This window comes from Scomber scombrus, chromosome 3 (assembly GCF_963691925.1).
Source record: "Scomber scombrus chromosome 3, fScoSco1.1, whole genome shotgun sequence".
NCBI classification, from domain to species: domain Eukaryota; kingdom Metazoa; phylum Chordata; class Actinopteri; order Scombriformes; family Scombridae; genus Scomber; species Scomber scombrus.
The window spans coordinates 29,753,044-29,770,467 of record NC_084972.1 but is presented as its reverse complement, the minus strand read 5'-3'; the positions used below and the strand labels follow the sequence as shown (position 1 = coordinate 29,770,467).

The 17,424-nt window shown below is 39.4% G+C and overlaps 3 protein-coding genes and 1 pseudogene across 3 annotated transcripts in view; all 4 read right to left on the bottom strand.

Moving 5' to 3' along the window:
* Positions 1-17,424, bottom strand: part of mtss1 (MTSS I-BAR domain containing 1) — a 215,471-nt gene that overhangs the window by 80,277 nt on the left and 117,770 nt on the right. The gene's annotated exons all lie outside the window — the stretch shown is intronic.
* LOC133976255 (E3 ubiquitin-protein ligase TRIM39-like) lies at positions 1,440-15,906 on the bottom strand (annotated as a pseudogene).
* LOC133978143 (zinc-binding protein A33-like) lies at positions 6,187-7,712 on the bottom strand. Its single transcript, XM_062416503.1, has one exon. It carries the CDS (start codon positions 7,710-7,712, stop codon positions 6,222-6,224), a length of 1,491 nt encoding a protein of 496 aa, XP_062272487.1. The 3' UTR covers positions 6,187-6,221.
* Positions 10,279-11,688, bottom strand: LOC133976249 (zinc-binding protein A33-like). Its single transcript, XM_062414406.1, has one exon. It carries the CDS (start codon positions 11,686-11,688, stop codon positions 10,279-10,281), a length of 1,410 nt encoding a protein of 469 aa, XP_062270390.1.

Here is a 17,424-nt window from a genome sequence, read left to right as displayed (position 1 = left end):
AGTCAAAGTTGTCTTTAAAATAAAAGCCAAGATTACCACACCAGAAGTACAAGTTCAAAGTACTCTCACTGTGTTTGCAACAATATGATATCACACTGTCACAACTTTGAAATTGCTTGTGTGTGAAGGTGTGTATGTGTGTTTTAGTATCAGGATCAGAGAATTACAGTTTTCTTTTGTTGTTATCCAAAGTCTGATAAATCGTATTCTTCTGTGCCATAGACCTCAATCAAAAATGATCAAAAACACATCAGCGAGCCACACTGCTGCACTGAGAGACATGTTAATTTAGCCCTGAGGACAGTGGTCATTATAACCTGCTTAGAAACAGCCACCGAGCATGTGCAGAAACGCAGTTCTGTTTACAGAGACTCTCTAGCTTGTTGTGATACATAACATAACACAATCTCTTGTAAATGTGTCTGCACATGCTCTGTGGGGTCTCTGTGAAGGGTTATTGTCGTTTCACTATTTTTATTCTTTGCAGCCTTTTCTCAAAAAGCTACAGTAGTTTTTGGACAACAATGGAGGTCTATCGCTTAGACGAATATACAATATATCAGACTTTGTATACACACACAATACTTGTTAGTAGGATGAGTTCATTCTTAGTTTGGCTTTCCACATGAGATTTGTTGACAATAAGAAAAATATAACAGATTTGCAGACCGAGTCCTTAAAATGACAGAACCACTGAGAAAAAGATCAAAAGTCACAGTTTACTTTAAAATACAGGCCAAGATTACCACACTGAAAGCACAATTTCTAAGTACCATCACTGTGTTTGCCATCCAACTTCAAAATGTGAACATCAAATTTGCCAACACGAACGGGTGGTATACAGCTTAGCTAATAAAATGTGCTGTACTCAGTTCAAACATTAATCTTCCTTGACCATATAAGGAGAAATATTTATATAACTTTGTCCCTCCCCTTCTCCATGAGTGGATTAGGAGCAGAGAGAAAGTGCACATACAAAACCAGTTTAACAGTCTAACAAAAGATGTCCCTACCATACCTATACCCTATTACAAAGTCAAACTTTGATTTGTGATTCTCTGAAAAATCACCTTCAGTGATTAAAGTTAGCTTCCAGTTTTATTTCGCCCTTCATTTTTGTGCGAAGGTTGAGGTATTTAGTCTAAAGGATGAATCATCTGGTTTACTGCCTCTCTCTGTGTTTCGGTCTCCGTTCAGTGGAAGAATAAAGTTTCTGTGTCCTGACTTGTTGAAGGTGATACAGAAAGTATGAGTCACTTCATCACAAGGTTTCTTATTAATATAAACATGTTCAACTGGATTCACCCCAACAGTCAAAGGAGTATGTCATTCCTCTAGTAGTGCTCAGGTATGTATGTGAGGTACAATCTGACAGTAATCCTTTCTCCACAGTGCAGACTTTTCATGAGACTCATAAATATGGTGTTATAAACACTTAATCACTGAAAACTCTTCTTGAAAAAGGAAAATAAGTTTAATGAGGCTGCAGCTGTAATGGGCCCACTGAAAATATCATAATCACCACCATTTCCATCATTATCATCTCCATCATCGTCGTCATCGTCATCATCATTGACCACAGGGAATATCTTCAGTGGGAGTTGATTCAAAGCAGTAATGAATGGAAACAGTCTCTCAGTGAAAGTGTGTGTGAAGGTGTGTATGTTTGTGTCAGTATCAGGATCAGAGAATGACAGTTTTCCTTTGTTGTAGTCCAGATGAACTCTGATCCTCTGCAGCTTCTTCTTCACTGAGAGAACAGTGGAGGGATGCAGTTGGGAGACTGCTTTATATTTATCTTTATTGAGCAATAATGCCCAAAATCCAGACTTAATGTAAACGTTTATGTCCTGTATGGTTGCCTTTCTTTGGACAGACTCTGCTGCCACACCGATATACCAGCCTGTACTGTCTCCAACCTCAACATCCCAGATGTGAGTCCCTGAGTTAAATGCCTCAGAGCCCAAGACAAGTTTAATCGAATCAAACCTCTCTGGGTTTTTAGGAAGCTTCTGTTTCCTTTCACGCCTCACACTGGTCAGATCTTCAGACAGGATGAGAACTGGATGAGCAGTGTTTGGATCCAGAATCACAGGAGTGTAGGAGACCACCTTCTTCATCTTGTTCCAGATGTTGAAGGCCAGGTTGCCCAGGTGTTTGGCCACATCTATCAGAGCGCCTGAGACCAGCTCTGGATCATCCAGCAGGGGGCACTGCTTGACTCTTTCCACTGCAGCCTTGTAGTTCTGCAGGAATGATATGTCTTAAGCTCTCAGCTCCTCCTCTGTGACTCTGATTGTGTCTGAAAGAGCTGCCATCTCTTTGCTCAGACCCTCAATCTTCCTCTTCATCATCTGACTCTTCTGCTGCTCTTCCTCCCTCAGAGCAGAGATCCTGGCCTCCTCTTCCTCTTGTAGAAACTGGTGAAGCTTCTTAAACTGCTCCTTAATCTGCCTCTCTGTGACTCTGGACTGGACCTTAATGTATTTTGCTGTGCGACCAACTTTTTTAAAGAGCTTCAGTTTCTCCTGTAAGGGCTTCAGGGATTTCTGGAGCTCCTCTTTGTGATCCTTTGCAGCTTCATTGATGGGTGTGAATTTGTGGTTTTTGTGTGTTTCTGAATGCAGGCAGACGAGACACACTGGCTGCTGATGATCCAGACAGAAGAGTTTGAGTTTCTCAGAGTGCAGACTGCAAAGATCCTCAGACCCTGCCGAAGATTTCTGATCTCTCTCTAGTAAGAAGGCCTCACAAAGGTTCTTTAACACCAAGTTACGAGGCGGGTTGTTACTTCCAGATACAGCCTTACAAACTGGACAAACCAGTGCCTGTTTCACTCTCCACCATCTCTGCAGACAGACTTTACAGAAGCTGTGGCTGCATGTCAGGATAACAGGATCTTTAAAGATGTCATGACAGACGGGACAGGAGAGATAATTTTCTGATCCAGAAGCCATTTTCTCTCTGAGTGAAGCTGAAAACACACAAAACAGAATGTTGTAACAAGAACTCAGTCATGGTATCTCATTTTCTTGAGTTATTCAGTGAGAGTCATAGGCATAAATGTGTGTATGTATATCCATTGTCTTGTAATATTTGTTGTGACAATAGATTTTTGTACATATAGAAGTCATACATCCCTACCAGTGCCAGTGTAAATTGTTATGTGATTGTGATTTTGACTCCACATAGTTGTTGTCAATTGTCAACACCAAACTGTTCCACATTGTTGAGCTGCAGCAAGATAGTTACTGCAGTACTTACACAATGAAGCTCTGCCCCCACCCACAAAGTTCATAAATGGTTTCTCAGCAATGAAATAACTACAGATGCTGATGCCTTACTTTTGATTCAGATGCTCAGAGATGCTGATGGCTTAATGGCAGCAGATTTAACTATCCAACAGCATAAAAGTTATCCTGCTGTGCCAGAGACCCAAAAGAATTGATGCTGGAGATTTTCTATATTATTCTTTTTGTCAACAAATCTCCCATGCAGAACCAAACCAACAGTAACCACTTCTTTCAGGGACAAACAAACGTGTCACACAGTGCAACGGTGTGATTCAATGACATGTTTTTAATTGTTTTTGGACAACAACAGAGGTCTATGGCTCAGAACAATAAGATCTCACCTGGATTGTTGTGAGGGACAGGTTGGAGTAGGGGGGCTCTGTGGTGGGGGGTGGGGATGTTGTGCAGATAGGAAGAGCAGTGGGGGGCGGCTGTGTTTCTAGTCAGAGGGGTGTAGGTGAGTGGGGGCATGGGGTAGCATACTGGAGGTGCCAACCAAGGGGGTTGCAGAAGTGATGACTACAATTGAAGCACATCTCAAAGTGCTACAAAGTAAAAGCATCAATATAAAAGACAGGAAACAAATCATCATAAAAATAAGTGCATAAAAGCAGCAACCTGCCAAGGTTCACTGAAGTCAAAAGCTCTGCTACAAAGAAACGTTTTAAGGCTTTCTTTAAAAACTCTCAGTGGTCTGTGGCGCCCTCAGCTGGGGGACGAAAGGAGGTTTTCCCAGGGCGGTGTACAAGCTAGAACCACTGCAAGTAGGCTACCACCATAGACTGTCTAGGACAGTGGTTTTTCTTGAGGGGCCCATATTTTTACCATTGTAAACTTTGGTAAAACATATATTGGATATACTCCCTATTTTTAAATCCCATTTTAATTTTAGTTGAGCTGGGTAGGCTATATTATGTTATATCTGTGACAGAATTAAACATCAAAGGAACAGCATTATAAGAAGGTGGAAACCATTTGATAGTTACTGAACTTATAAGTGGCAGTTTTCTCGGTTACTGGCTCTTGTGTTTCAACAGCAGCTCTGGTATCAGTGGCCATTCTCATTCTCATTTTTCTGTTTCGTATTATGATATATCATTCATTTTGTTGTTGCACAAATTACACTCTTTACTGCAATAATTTTCTACATTATGAGTCTGCCCATATTTTGCGCAGGTTGCACTGATACATTAATAAATGACTCTTCTTGGCTTACTCACGAAGCTCTTATTGCACTTACAGCAATGTAACGAGTTTACATGTTCTGTCAACTCTCCACCACTGTTTGTCTCTCTGCTGGTCTACTGCGCAGGCCTGCAGTCTCTTCTCTCTAACGCTTCCCATTTCTCCATCAGCTCCCTGTTGAAGTTCGTTTCTAACCTCTGTGTATACTGCAGGAGGGATGTTCACGTTACACGCGCCCTTACCTCGCAATATATTTAACACATTAAATGATTACACCCCTTAAAATCAAGAGGGCTTCGCGAGCCCTAGTGGAACGTTGGCGCCCCCCCGGTTGGCAATCACTGGCCTAGGAGATCACCGATGCCCCGTGGACCAGGTGAAGATCCCACAGGATACCACCCTGCACCCGCCGACTCATCAGGAGTATGCCCAGATGTTATTGGGAGTGCATACAGGCATGCAGGAGCCATACACACTACTGAGTCACATTATGAGTTGCTGTGATGAAATTCATGCAAGTTGGATCAGCATGATTTAATTTTCCGTTTGATTTTGAATCAAGCCCATAATGGGTTGATTATTTTGGTTTCCGTTGACCATTTCTATACCATTTTTTCTCAACAAATTATGCAAATACATCAGTAAAGATTTTCAGCTTGAACTTGTTTTTTCGAGCAGTGTATTTTGATTGTCTGACAAAAGATGTCTCCACCTCACTTAAAACCGAACATTCACCCTATTACAAGTCAAACATTGAGTTGTGATTCTCTGAAAACTCACCTCCAGTCAGCTGCTAGTTTTAGTTTCAGTTTTCCTGTTTTACTTTTGTCTTCATCCGTCTGTGAATGTTGAGATTTTAGCCTGATGTTGAATTTGTGGTTGTCTGTCTCTCTCTTAGTTTAGCGGGAAAAAATAGTTTCGGTTTCCTGATTTGTTGCAGTGAGTAGGTGGAGCTTTGTCACATGGTTCTTTTAAATGCAGACCTTTTCAACAGGATTCATCTCTATCAAAAAAAAAGGGTGTTTCATTCTTCTGTAATTGGTCGTGTATTTATTGTTTGTTTTTCTGATGGCAGTAAAATACAATTTGATCCTGGATAACATTTCTAATGAAGAATCTGTTAGCCTGTATCTGTTTCTGAGTTTTCGGCCACTAGAAGTGCTTTAGAGCAGGTTTGTGTGAGCATGTCCCCAATTTGTGAATATCTAAAACAAACATGGACGTACATATTTTCTAACTGATTTGGTGCCCTGAAAATAAGGAGCTAAAGGAGGACACTACTGTTCTAATTCGATTACAATATGATAGGATCGGGTATAATGGTATGGTATAATGTCAACGTTAGAATCAATAATGTCTCTTTATTTTAGTTTTATTATGTTTTAACAAACAGTAATTCACTATACTTCTGCAAATTAAACAGGAATCCAGTGAAGTCTTATTCTGCTGTCTTTTAATATGAAATACAATCAGACAGTAATCTTTTCTCAATATACTGTATGTGCCAGAGTTATATAGATGACCTTACATCTTAAGTATAATGAAGACCAAAAATACATAATGGATGTAGTGTTTTATAATGTCCTAAAATTCATAGTGCAAATTTAAAACAGTGCAGCAGACTTTTTTTTAATGATACTCAGAAATACAGCGTTATATGAACTTCATTACTGAAAAGTCTTAAAAGTACTATAAAACATGTTTATTTTTTGATTCAGTTATGTAGACACAGACTTCAGTGTTTTAAATTGAAAATGGGTTTACCAAGGCTGTAGATGCACTGGGCCCACTGAAAATAACACCTCCATCACTGTCATCATTATCTTCATCATCAGAGACCACAGGTAATATCTTCAGTGGGAGTTGATTCCAAGTGCTAATGAATGGAAACAGTCTCTCAGTGAAAGTGTGTGCGAAGGTGTGTATGTGTGTGTCAGTATCAGGATCAGAGAATGACAGTTTTCCTCTGTTGTAGTCCAGATGAACTCTGATCCACTGCAGCTTCTTCTTCACTGAGAGAACAGTGGAGGGATGCAGTGGAGAGACTGCTGTATATTTATCTTTACTGAACTTAATCGCCCATGAACCCAACTTAATGTCTGTGTGTCCCTTTCTTCGGACAGACTCTGCTGCCATGCCAATGGACCAAGCTGTATTGTCTCCAACCTCAACATCCCAGCGGTGAGTCCCTGTGTTAAAACCCTCGGAGCCCAGGACAGAGGTACAAAGATGAAACCTCTCTGGGTTTTCAGGAAGCGTCTGTCTCTCTCCACGTCTCACACTGGTCAGATCTTCAGACAGGATGAGTTCTGGATGAGCAGTGTTTGGATCCAGAATCACAGGAGTGTAGGAGACCACCTCCTTCATCTTGTTCCAGATGTTGAATGTCAGGTTGCCCAGGTGTTCGGCCACGTCTATCAGAGCTCCTGAGACCAGCTCTGGATCAACCAGCAGGGGGTGCTGCTGGACTCTTTCCACTGCAGCCTTGTAGTTCTGCAGGAATGAGATGTCTTCAGCTCTCAGCTCCTCCTCTGTGGCTCTGATTGTGTCTGAAAGAGCTGCTATCTCTCTAATCAGACCCTCAATCTTGTACTTCATCATCTGACTCTTCTGCTCCTCTTCCTCAACCAGAGCAATGATCCTGGCCTCCTCTTCCTCTTGTAGAAACTGATGAAGCCTCTTAAACTGCTCCTTAATCTGCCTCTCTGTGACTCTGGCCTGGACCATAATGTGTTCTGTTGTTTGATCACACTTTCCTTTAACTTCTTTACAGAGCTTCATTTTATCCTGTAAGGGCTTCAGGGATTTCAGGAGTTCCCTTTTATGATCTAGTACAGCTTCATTGATGGGTCTGAATATGTGGTTTCTGTGTGATTCTGAATGCAGACAAACAACACAGACTGGCTGCTGATGATCCAGACAGAAGAGTTCGAGTGTCTTAGAGTGCAGACTGCAGAGAGTCTCAGACCCTGCTGAAGATCTCTGATCTCTCTGATCTCTCTGGTCTCTCTCCAGTAAGAAGGCCTCACACAGATTCTTCAACGCCAAGTTACGAGGCGGGTTGTTACTTCCAGATACAGCCTTACACACTGGACACTCCTGTTCTTGTTTCGCCCTCCACCATCTCTGCAGACAGTCTTTACAGAAGCTGTGGCTGCATGTCAGGATAACAGGATCTTTAAAGATGTCATGACAGACAGGACAGGAGAGATCATTTTCTGGTCCAGAAGCCATTTTCTCTCTGCCAGGAAATACATATTCAATAAAGTAAGCATTTTAAAGTCACAAATGTTGTGTACATATAAAAAAGAAGAGGTAATAAGAAAACAAAACTAGTTTCACTGTCTGAGAAAAGATGTCCCCACCAAAGTTAAAACCAGACCTACACCCTATTATAAGTCAAACATTGAGTTGTAATTCCCTGAAAACTCACCTTCAGTGATTGAAGTAAGCTGCCAGTTGTAGTGTCAGTTTTCCAATATTATTTCTGCCTTTATCCGTCTGTGAAGGTTGAGGTTTTATCCTGATGGTGAATCTTCTAGTTATCTGTCTCTCTCTTTCTTAGTTTGTGTCTCAGTTCAGTGGAAGAATAAAGTTTCTGTTTCCTGACTTGTTGAAGGTGACTGAGAGAATAGGCGGAGCTTTGTCACATGGTTTGTTGTAAACTGTTCACCTGGATTCACCTCTATTATAGAAGGGGTGTGTCATTCTTCTGTAATTGTTTAGGCATAAATTGCCTTTTCTTTCTGGTGGCAGGCAAATAGAGATTGATCCTGGATGGACTTTCTAACCCAGAGTCTGTTAGTTTCCATCTGTTTCTGAGTTTTCAATGAGGGTTTCTTTTGTTTGTTTGTCTGTTTTTTAATGTTTAAATTAATTTACAAGTCTTGATAGGATCAGGTAAAAACACTAGTAAAACATCATAAGTAAAAACGTTCATATCACCTGCCATTTTCTAAAATTTCATGATGATCAGTCAACAATCAGAAAGTAATCTTTTCTCAATGTATGGGCCAGAGGTATGTAGATGGCCTTATATCTTAAGAGTGTAATGAATTCATGGAGAAGACTTCATAATTTTGTTATTGATTTGCATTAGCTAGTCGCTAGAGCCTACCCTTCTGTGGACCTCAATACACACAACTTATTTGCAAGGGACCATTTTATTACTCTTGTGAGCAGTGGGGAACAGCATATTAGTGTTAAATGTGCCAAATCTGCAACCTTAGAGCCTGCAGTGAATATGGTTTGAAAACTTGAGCTCATTACAGGACTGGAAAATAACTATTTAGTCCAGGACGCCATGGTTTAGTGGTCTTGGAACAGAAACATTTAAGGCAATGAGCAGATAGAAACTTTACTGTACAGCTCAGTCAGCTGATTAGCAATTGAAACCAGGCTATGTCTATATTTGACTGACCTTTGCTCCCGGTTTATTACAGTAAGCAATTGGTGATGTATGGAAACAGTCTCTCAGTGAAAGTGTGTGTGAAGGTGTGTATGTGTGTTTTAGTATCAGGATCAGAGAATGACAGTATTCCTTTGTTATAGTCCAGATGAACTCTGATCCTTTGCAGCTTCTTCTTCTTCACTGAGAGAACAGTGTAGGGATGCAGTGGGGAGAGTGCTCCATATTTACCTTTACTGAACTTAACTGCCCATAAACGCAACTTAATGTCTGTGTGTTCCTTTCTTCGGACAGACTCTGCTGCCACACCAATGGACCAAGCTGTATTGTCTCCAACCTCAACATCCCAGCGGTGAGTCCCTGAATTAAAGCCCTCAGAGCCTAGGACAGAGGTGAAAAAATGAAACCTCTCTGGGTTTTTCAGAAGCTTCTGTCTCTCTCCACGTCTCACACTGGTCAGATTTTCAGACAGGATGAGGTTTGGATGAGCAGTGTTTGGATCCAGAATCACAGGAGTGTAAAACATAAAAATATGAAGAATGAAATTAAAATAAACATTTTGCAATATCACTGCAATGTCTAAATTTTAAAATTACAATTTAATAAATTTTAGAAAACCTTAAAACATTGTATACATTAGATTAGATTAGATTAGATTAGATTATTTTTATTTCGAATGTTTTAAAGAAGAAGAAGAAAAAAAAAACAACATATAAAAAAAGAAAGCACAATGGTCTCACTGAAAACAGTGAACTTACAACTAACAGAAAAAGATGATGCAATACAATGTCAACAACATCCGAAAGGGAGTGGGAAGAAGTCAACACTTATTACATCCCACCCCTACTTCTTAAATCAATGCTTGCTAGAATAATAGCTACCTCATATATACATCATGACTTGAAAGTTCAGGTTCATTTTGGACTGATAAGACAGTTTCACCTCAATCTGAAATTTAATAGAGGTGCAGTAAATACAGAGGTACAGTTCAAAGCCCACTAGTTGGGCCTTGAGATGAGACTAAGTGCAGGATCAAGAATGAACTCTTGACCTCAAATCAAAAAGCTGATGTTCACCAATAAAGTGTCAAATCCTGTGACCTTTTTAAAAGAATGAAGTTTCTACATTACACGTCAACATTATCGCTCAAAACATTTTTACAATGTTTGTTTTGGTATTTTTATATTTACAATTGCTGCATCACTCACAAATTGTATAGCCCACCATGATGTTTTATACTATTCTAGGTCAAGTGCTATACGTTATTAAAAAAAATCACAAAAAATAGTACCCCGTTAAAATAAAAACTCTCCTCATTAATTTGTAATATTACCAACGTCCAGCGATTTTAAATCTGTGATGGTTTCTTCTATCATCTCATTGTAGATATTGTCATTTCTGACTGCATTTGTCTGCCGTCACAGAGACCTTCAGTGGTAAAATCTTCAGTGGGAGATGATTCTCAGTGTAAATGTATGGAAACAGGGTGTCAGTGAAAGTGTGTGTGAAGGTGTGTATGTGTGTGCTAGTATCAGGATCACAGAATGACAGTTTTCCTCTGTTGAAGTCCAGATGAACTCTGATCTTTTGCAGCTTCTTCTTCACCAACAGATCTTTGACTGGATCCAAAGTGGAGAACGCTGTGAATTTACCATCACAGAACAATATTCTCCACAGTCCGGGCTGTAAGCGTCCGTTTGACTGGACGTACTCTCCCAACACACCCAGCTCCCAGTCCTTGTTGTTTCCGACTTCAATGTCCCAGCTGTGAGTCCCTGAGTTAAAACCCTCAGAGCCCAGGATGGAGCAGGAGAATTTGGTCCTCTCTGGGTTTTTAGGAAGCTCCTGTCTCTCTCCACATCTCACACTGGTTAGATCTTCAGACAGGATGAGTTCTGGGTCAGCTGTGTTTGGATCCAGAATCACAGGAGTGTAGGAGACCATCTTCTTCATCTTGTTCCAGATGTTGAAGGCCAGGTTGCCCAGGTGTTTGGCCACATCTATCAGAGCTCCTGAGACCAGCTCTGGATCATCCAGCAGGGGGCGCTGCTGGACTCTTTTCACCACAGTTTTGTAGTTCAGCAGGAATGAGACGTCTTCAGCTCTCAGCTCCTCCTCTGTGACTCTGATTGTGTCTGAAAGAACTGCTATCTCTCTGCTCAGAGCCTCAATCTTGTACTTCATCATCTGACTCTTCTGCTCCTCTTCCTCCCTCAGAGCAGAGATCCTGGCCTCCTCTTGCTCTTGTAGAAACTGGCGAAGCTTCTTAAACTGCTCCTTAATCTGCCTCTCTGTGTCTCTGGCCTGGACCTTGATGTGTTTTGCTGTTTGATCACAGTTTCTTTTAACATCTTCAATGAGCTTCTTTTTCTCCTGTAAGGGCTTCAGGGATTTCTGGAGCTCCTTTTTCTGATCCTGTGCAGCTTCATTGATGGGTCTGAATATGTGGTTGTTGTGTGTTTTTGAGTCTCTGCAGGCGAGACACACTGGCTGCTGATGATCCAGACAGAAAAGTTTGAGTTTCTCAGAGTGCAGACTGCAGAGAGGCTCAGACTGTGCTGAAGATCTCTGATCTCTCTCCAGTAAAAAGGCCTCACACAGATTCTTTAATGCCAAGTTACGAGGTGGTTTGTTACTTCCAGATACAGCCTTACAAACTGGACACTCCTGTTCTTGTTTCACTGTCCACCATCCCTGCAGACAGACTTTACAGAAGCTGTGGCTGCATGTCAGCAAAACAGGTTCTTTAAAGATTTCATGACAGACGGGACAGGAAAGATCATTTTCTGGTCCAGAAGCCATTTTCTCTCTGAGTGAAGCTAAAAACAACAAAGCAGAATGTTGAAACAAGAAGTCAGTCATGGTACCTAATTTTGTAATTAATCACAGTTTGAGTTGTAATTCTCTGAAAACTCACCTTCAGTGATTGAAGTCAGCTGAAAGTTGCAGCGTCAGTATTTCAGTATTACTTCTGCCCTCAGCTGTCTATGAATGTCGAGGTTGTGGTCTGATGGTGAATCTCCTCTCAGTGGAAGAATAAAAGTTTCTGTTTTCTGGTTTGACACAAGTAACACAGAGAAGAGGTGGAGCTTTGTTAGATGTTTCTCCTAAAACTGTTCAACTGAATCCACCTTTTTTAAAGAAGGAGTGGGTTCTCCACCCCTGTGTGAGTGTAAATGTTCAGGTATCTGTGGCCAATGTTGGTATTCAAATACAAATTCACCCTGAATGTAAATACTAATCAGAAACAATCCAAAGTCTGTTTCAAGATACTTTAAATCCATTAAGATAAAAACGGTCTCTTTAACTTTTATTTAACCAACTATTTAAAAAGGTACCATATGGTGTTTTTGACTGGTAGAAGTGCTACAGAGTAGAGTTCTTCACAGGTCCAAAATGCAGCACCCGATCTGAAATGGACCTGTGGAATACATCTCTGAACCAGACGTGCATAAATTAAAAAAAAAAAAAAAAAAAAAAAAAAAAACAATCCAAACAGAGAATGCAAAAATCCGCGTCAGACTGATGTGCTATCAATTGATTTGATTAATTAATGAAAAATACTAACTGAAAATCCTATTCCATCTCTCTTAACAACAATAAAACTTTCTGTAATAATACAAGGAGTATTTCTGGCCAAGGGTCATTCAATTTGACAGGAAAACATAAGGTGTCATCACAACAAATTACTAATTGTCTTCAAAGCTTAATCTTGTCCCAAAACAACAGGCATGTGCTCATATGAACATTGAAATAGGTTTTCCTCATTGTGGTAATTCTACTGTTCATACTGGCTATTAAAGGTTACAATATAAACAATTACAGCTCCACATAAAACAATAAAATAGCACTGCTTCAAATATGCCTTCAATGTAAGTGACGAAGGCAAAAATCCACAATGAGTCCAAACAGTTATCTAAGTTAACCTGGGTTATAGACGCTGGGTTAACCGGTTCCTGTCCTGGACCTAGTATTGTCAATCTTGATTTTACAATTTACAATACAACTCTCCTCTCTCCTCTCTATAAAGGGATCTTCATTTTTTATTTTTTATTTTTTTACAGCTGCAGAAACAGAACAAACAGCAGCTCACAACTGCAGTTCATTTGCAAGAAGTCCCTGCTGGGAGGAAATGAGGGGGCGCGGTAACTTCCCAAAAGTAAAGGAATTTTGGGTGCGGTGTTTACAGAAATGAACGCCACTGATTGGTCAAACACACACAGAGCGGTTGTTTCAAATTTATGCCGCGTAATTAATAAAACAAGGAAGTACTCCAGCATCGATTTAGGTCAAGTTTGGGACAAAAGGAGGACATTTATCTTTGTTTGTTAATATTAAAAGTAAAATTAGGCTTGTTGTTCAATTCCAGATTAATTTAAAAAGAGGGGAGAGAGAGAGAGAGAGAGAGAGAGAGAGAGAGAGAGAGAGAGAGAGAGAGAGAGAGAGAGAGAGAGATCACTGTGATATCTTCTAAGGTTAAATAACTATCAAACCCTCAACAGATTGTTGAGACAGTACGCTCTTAGTTTCATCTCCTCTTCTGCTGTTAGTTAGTTCCATAAATTTTCCTTGTCTACATACTTTATGGACTCAGATAAAAAAAAGAAAAGAGAAAATGATATCTAAGAGACTTATACTAACAGTCAAAACAACACAAAATGGTGTAGTAACCTTAAAAATAAGTAACCGCAAACAATATACATTAAAAGTTACAAGATTATTAATTACAGTTCCACATAAAACAATGAAACAGCACAGCAGCATTTTTCAGCTCTTACCTCAGCAACAGGAAAAACCAACACGGACAGAATCCACAGAAATTCAGAGGAGCAAGCGTGCTTCCTCTTCCTCTTTTGGGTTTTATTGGCGAATGCCGACCAGTTTATAGGTGCATATACTGCCATCTATTAGACAGGAGTGTGAGTCAGTAGATGAGCAGAACAACAACTACAAAAGAAAAGAAAAGGGAAAAAAAGTGAGGTGAATAATATTGGTTCAAACACTGAAGCTTGAGGAACACTGTGTCTGACTTTTTATGTATATATATATATATATATATATATATATATATATACATATATATATACATATATATATATATATATATATACTCTCACTTTGTTTGTGAAAATATATCACAATATCACCGCTTTGAAATTACTTTAGACTTTTCCTGACCCTGGGACTGTGTGTAGCAAGCAGAGTTATTCATAGTTAAAGGGAATTTAGATATTAGGTCCTTTATAAAGATCAACCAAAGTCTCAGTAACAGACAATCTTGGCTAATAAAATGTACTGTACTCAGTTCAAACATTAATCTTATAAGGAGAAATATTTATATAACTTCATCCCTGCCTTTTCCATGAGAGGGTTGGGGCAGATTATTGTTGTATATAAGTTATTAAGACATGAGAATTATTAAGTTAAATTAGCAACAGTTTGTCCAATTGATCTGTTTGTGAATGTCAGGCATCATCATTTTATTAGGAAAATCCTGTCAGAAGCAAGCTGACCAACACAGAGACATGCAGGCAGGTGAGCTGCAGGCTCTTAGGTGAGCTATGATGTCCCAATTAAAGATATTAGCCATAAGTTCAGGAGTTGAATGACACATCCTACAACTATATGCTTTGAGTTATGTCCAAATCAGAAAGGACAGATATAGAATCTCAGGTGAGGTTTGGGATGATTTACACCAGATAGTTGGTTTAAACAGAGTCAGCACATTACCTCCAGTTTATCATACATTCATTGTCTTCTAACATTTGTTGTGACAATTATACACCACTTTATAAAAAATGTGCTTGTCTGACTCACTAACAAAACAAAATGTAAAATATATGCTTAAAACTCACATCTGTGGTTCAGGTCCCTGAAGGCAACTTATATCAGTAAATACATAAACAAAAGAGGTAATTTTACAGTCACAAGTATTCTATGTTTATGAATGAGAAGTGATCAAGAGTATGCAAACAAATATTTCAGCTGACTGACAAAAACTGTCCATGTTTTAATATGAGGTATAATCCAACATTAATCTTATCTCAATATACATGCCAGAATTACCTAAATGGCTTTACACCTTATGTCCAGAGTATAATGAAAACCTAAACAAAAAATAAGGAAAATACTCTCATAATCTCATTGTGAAATCTTCAAATAGTGCAGCAGACTCTCTTAAATGTGTTATAAACACTTTATTACTGAAAACACTAGAAAGCACAACAGACAAACATGTTTACTTTTTGATTCAGTTATTTAGACACAGGCTGAAGTGGTTTTAAATACAGCGGTGTACATCTTACACTGTAGATGCACTGGGCCCACTGCTAACATCATCATCATCACCATCATCATTATTATCAGAGACCACAGGTAATATCTTCAGTGGGAGTTGATCTACAGCAGTAATGAATGGAAACAGCCTCTCAGTGAAAGTGTGTGTGAAGGTGTGTATGTGTGTGTCAGTATCAGGATCAGAGAATGACAGTTTTCCTTTGTTGTAGTCCAGATGAACTCTGACCCTGCAGAGCACTTTTGGAGTGGGGTTTGTTTACAGGAATGAACTTCGCTGATTGGATAAACAGAGAGAGCGAGAATTAAAACTCATTTTCTTATTATTTCAATGTGGTTATCTTTTAAATTGGGTCAAATAAATAACCATCAAACACTCAACAGATGATTTTACTGTTGAGACAGATGCTCTTAGTTTCATCCTTCTTCCTCTGCTGTTAATTTAAATTTACTCGTCTAGCCTACATATTAATGGACTCATCAAACTATATCTACGACTTATATTAACAATAAAAACAACACAAAGCAGTGTGGTAACAGAAAACTTTATGCATTAAAAGTTACAAGATTAACAATTAGAGCTTCCCATAAAACAATGAAATAGCGCAGCTGCATTTTCCCACTCTTACCTCAGCAAACGAGCCTGAAATTAGCTTTCGATTCACAGCTTCCGATTTCTTATGGCGCTTTTCCTCTACACCGTTCCAGCACGACTCGCCTCGACTCGCCTCGGTTCTTTTTGCGTTTCCACTAGGGAAAGTACCTGGTACCTGGTCCTTTTTTAAAATGTGACGTCAACACACTGCTGGCCGCTGATTGGTAGTTGTCGCTGGAAGCGTCATGAGCCGTCCCACACAAGAATCAAACCCGGCATTTTTATATAACGGCAGCAGCGTTACAACCATAGTTACATCCAAACCGGCTCAATTTTCTTACTTAGTGTGTGACAAAAAGCCACATACAGCAGCAAGTACACCACGGCCTCAATGTCCTCCATTGTTTATGTGTTTTGTGTCGCGTATAAAACGAAGTCACGGCAGTTTCGCGGAGCCGTGCTATGACAACCCCGCCCACGTTGAGTAGGTACTTTTTTGTAATGGAAAAGGAACCGTGCCTTGTGGAGGCGAGCCGAGTCAAGGCGAGCCGAAACTGTGTAGTGGAAAAGCGCCATTATTCTTCTTCTTCTTCTATTGTTTTTTATTGGCGGTTGGCAACCAACTTTTAGGTACATTTACCGCCACCTACTTGACTGGAGTGTGGAACATGAGACGGTCAGACTATACAAAATAACTAAATAAATAAATAACAAACAAAAATAAATAAATGGAACAAAAACAAACACAATAAATAAATAAAAACAAAAAAAAATTCGATTTGAAGTTCCCGGTCCACCTTAAAAGTCGCGTAACGCCTGTAGATGGCGCTATTCAGTCATTTTCAAGCTAATTCATGAACTGAAAAATTTAACAAATACAGGGAAAATGAAATGAGAATGATCAGTAGAGTGCAATTGTCCTAAATTTTGAGCATTTTAACTGTAGCATAGTTTCCTTATTGTCCTTACTCATGGTAAACTGCTTTTCAATCTTATTGCTATTTCTGCCCTCTTGCTGAGGTCTTATCTGCTCAGTATTAAAAAGTCTTAAGAAGCTAATACTCCAGTATGACAGGAGATGTCAAAGGGTATCATAATCCTGAATTTTATTCATTTTTACTGTTGTATTTTTGTCAGACCCTGTACTCCATTTGTGAAAATGCAAAAAAGGAAGATTTCGATGCTTTTCAGTCCACGTCTGGATCTGGACCTGGTGTAATGTGGTCTGGATGGAAAAAGTGAGTTTTTAGAGTTTAGAGTTTTTGGAGTACAACACTTCTGTTTGAATTCATTTACAATACTTGATAGGATCAATAGGGTCATTTTTGTGAGGGGAACAGTGACTTTAAGTGTCCGGTTTTCCTCAAAAGTTTTGTCATGCTTCAACAAAATGTAATTCACCTTAATTCTGCAAATAAAACAGGAATCCAGTGAAGTTTAATTCTGCAGTCTTTTAAGATGAAATATAATCAGACAGTAATGTTTTTTCAACATATGTACCAGAGTTATGTAGATAGCCTTAGATTTGATGCCCAGAGTATAATTAGGGGCAAACAAAAAATACTGTTCTATGATGTCCAAAAATCCGAGAGTGACTATTTCAAACAGTGCAGCAGACTTTCTTAAATGTGTGAAACACTCCTGAAAAT

Coding starts and splice junctions, on each gene's coding strand:
- LOC133976249 (XM_062414406.1), bottom strand. CDS start 11,688: ATGGCTTCTGGACCAGAAAATGATCTTTCCTGTCCCGTCTGTCATGAA.
- LOC133978143 (XM_062416503.1), bottom strand. CDS start 7,712: ATGGCTTCTGGACCAGAAAATGATCTCTCCTGTCCTGTCTGTCATGAC.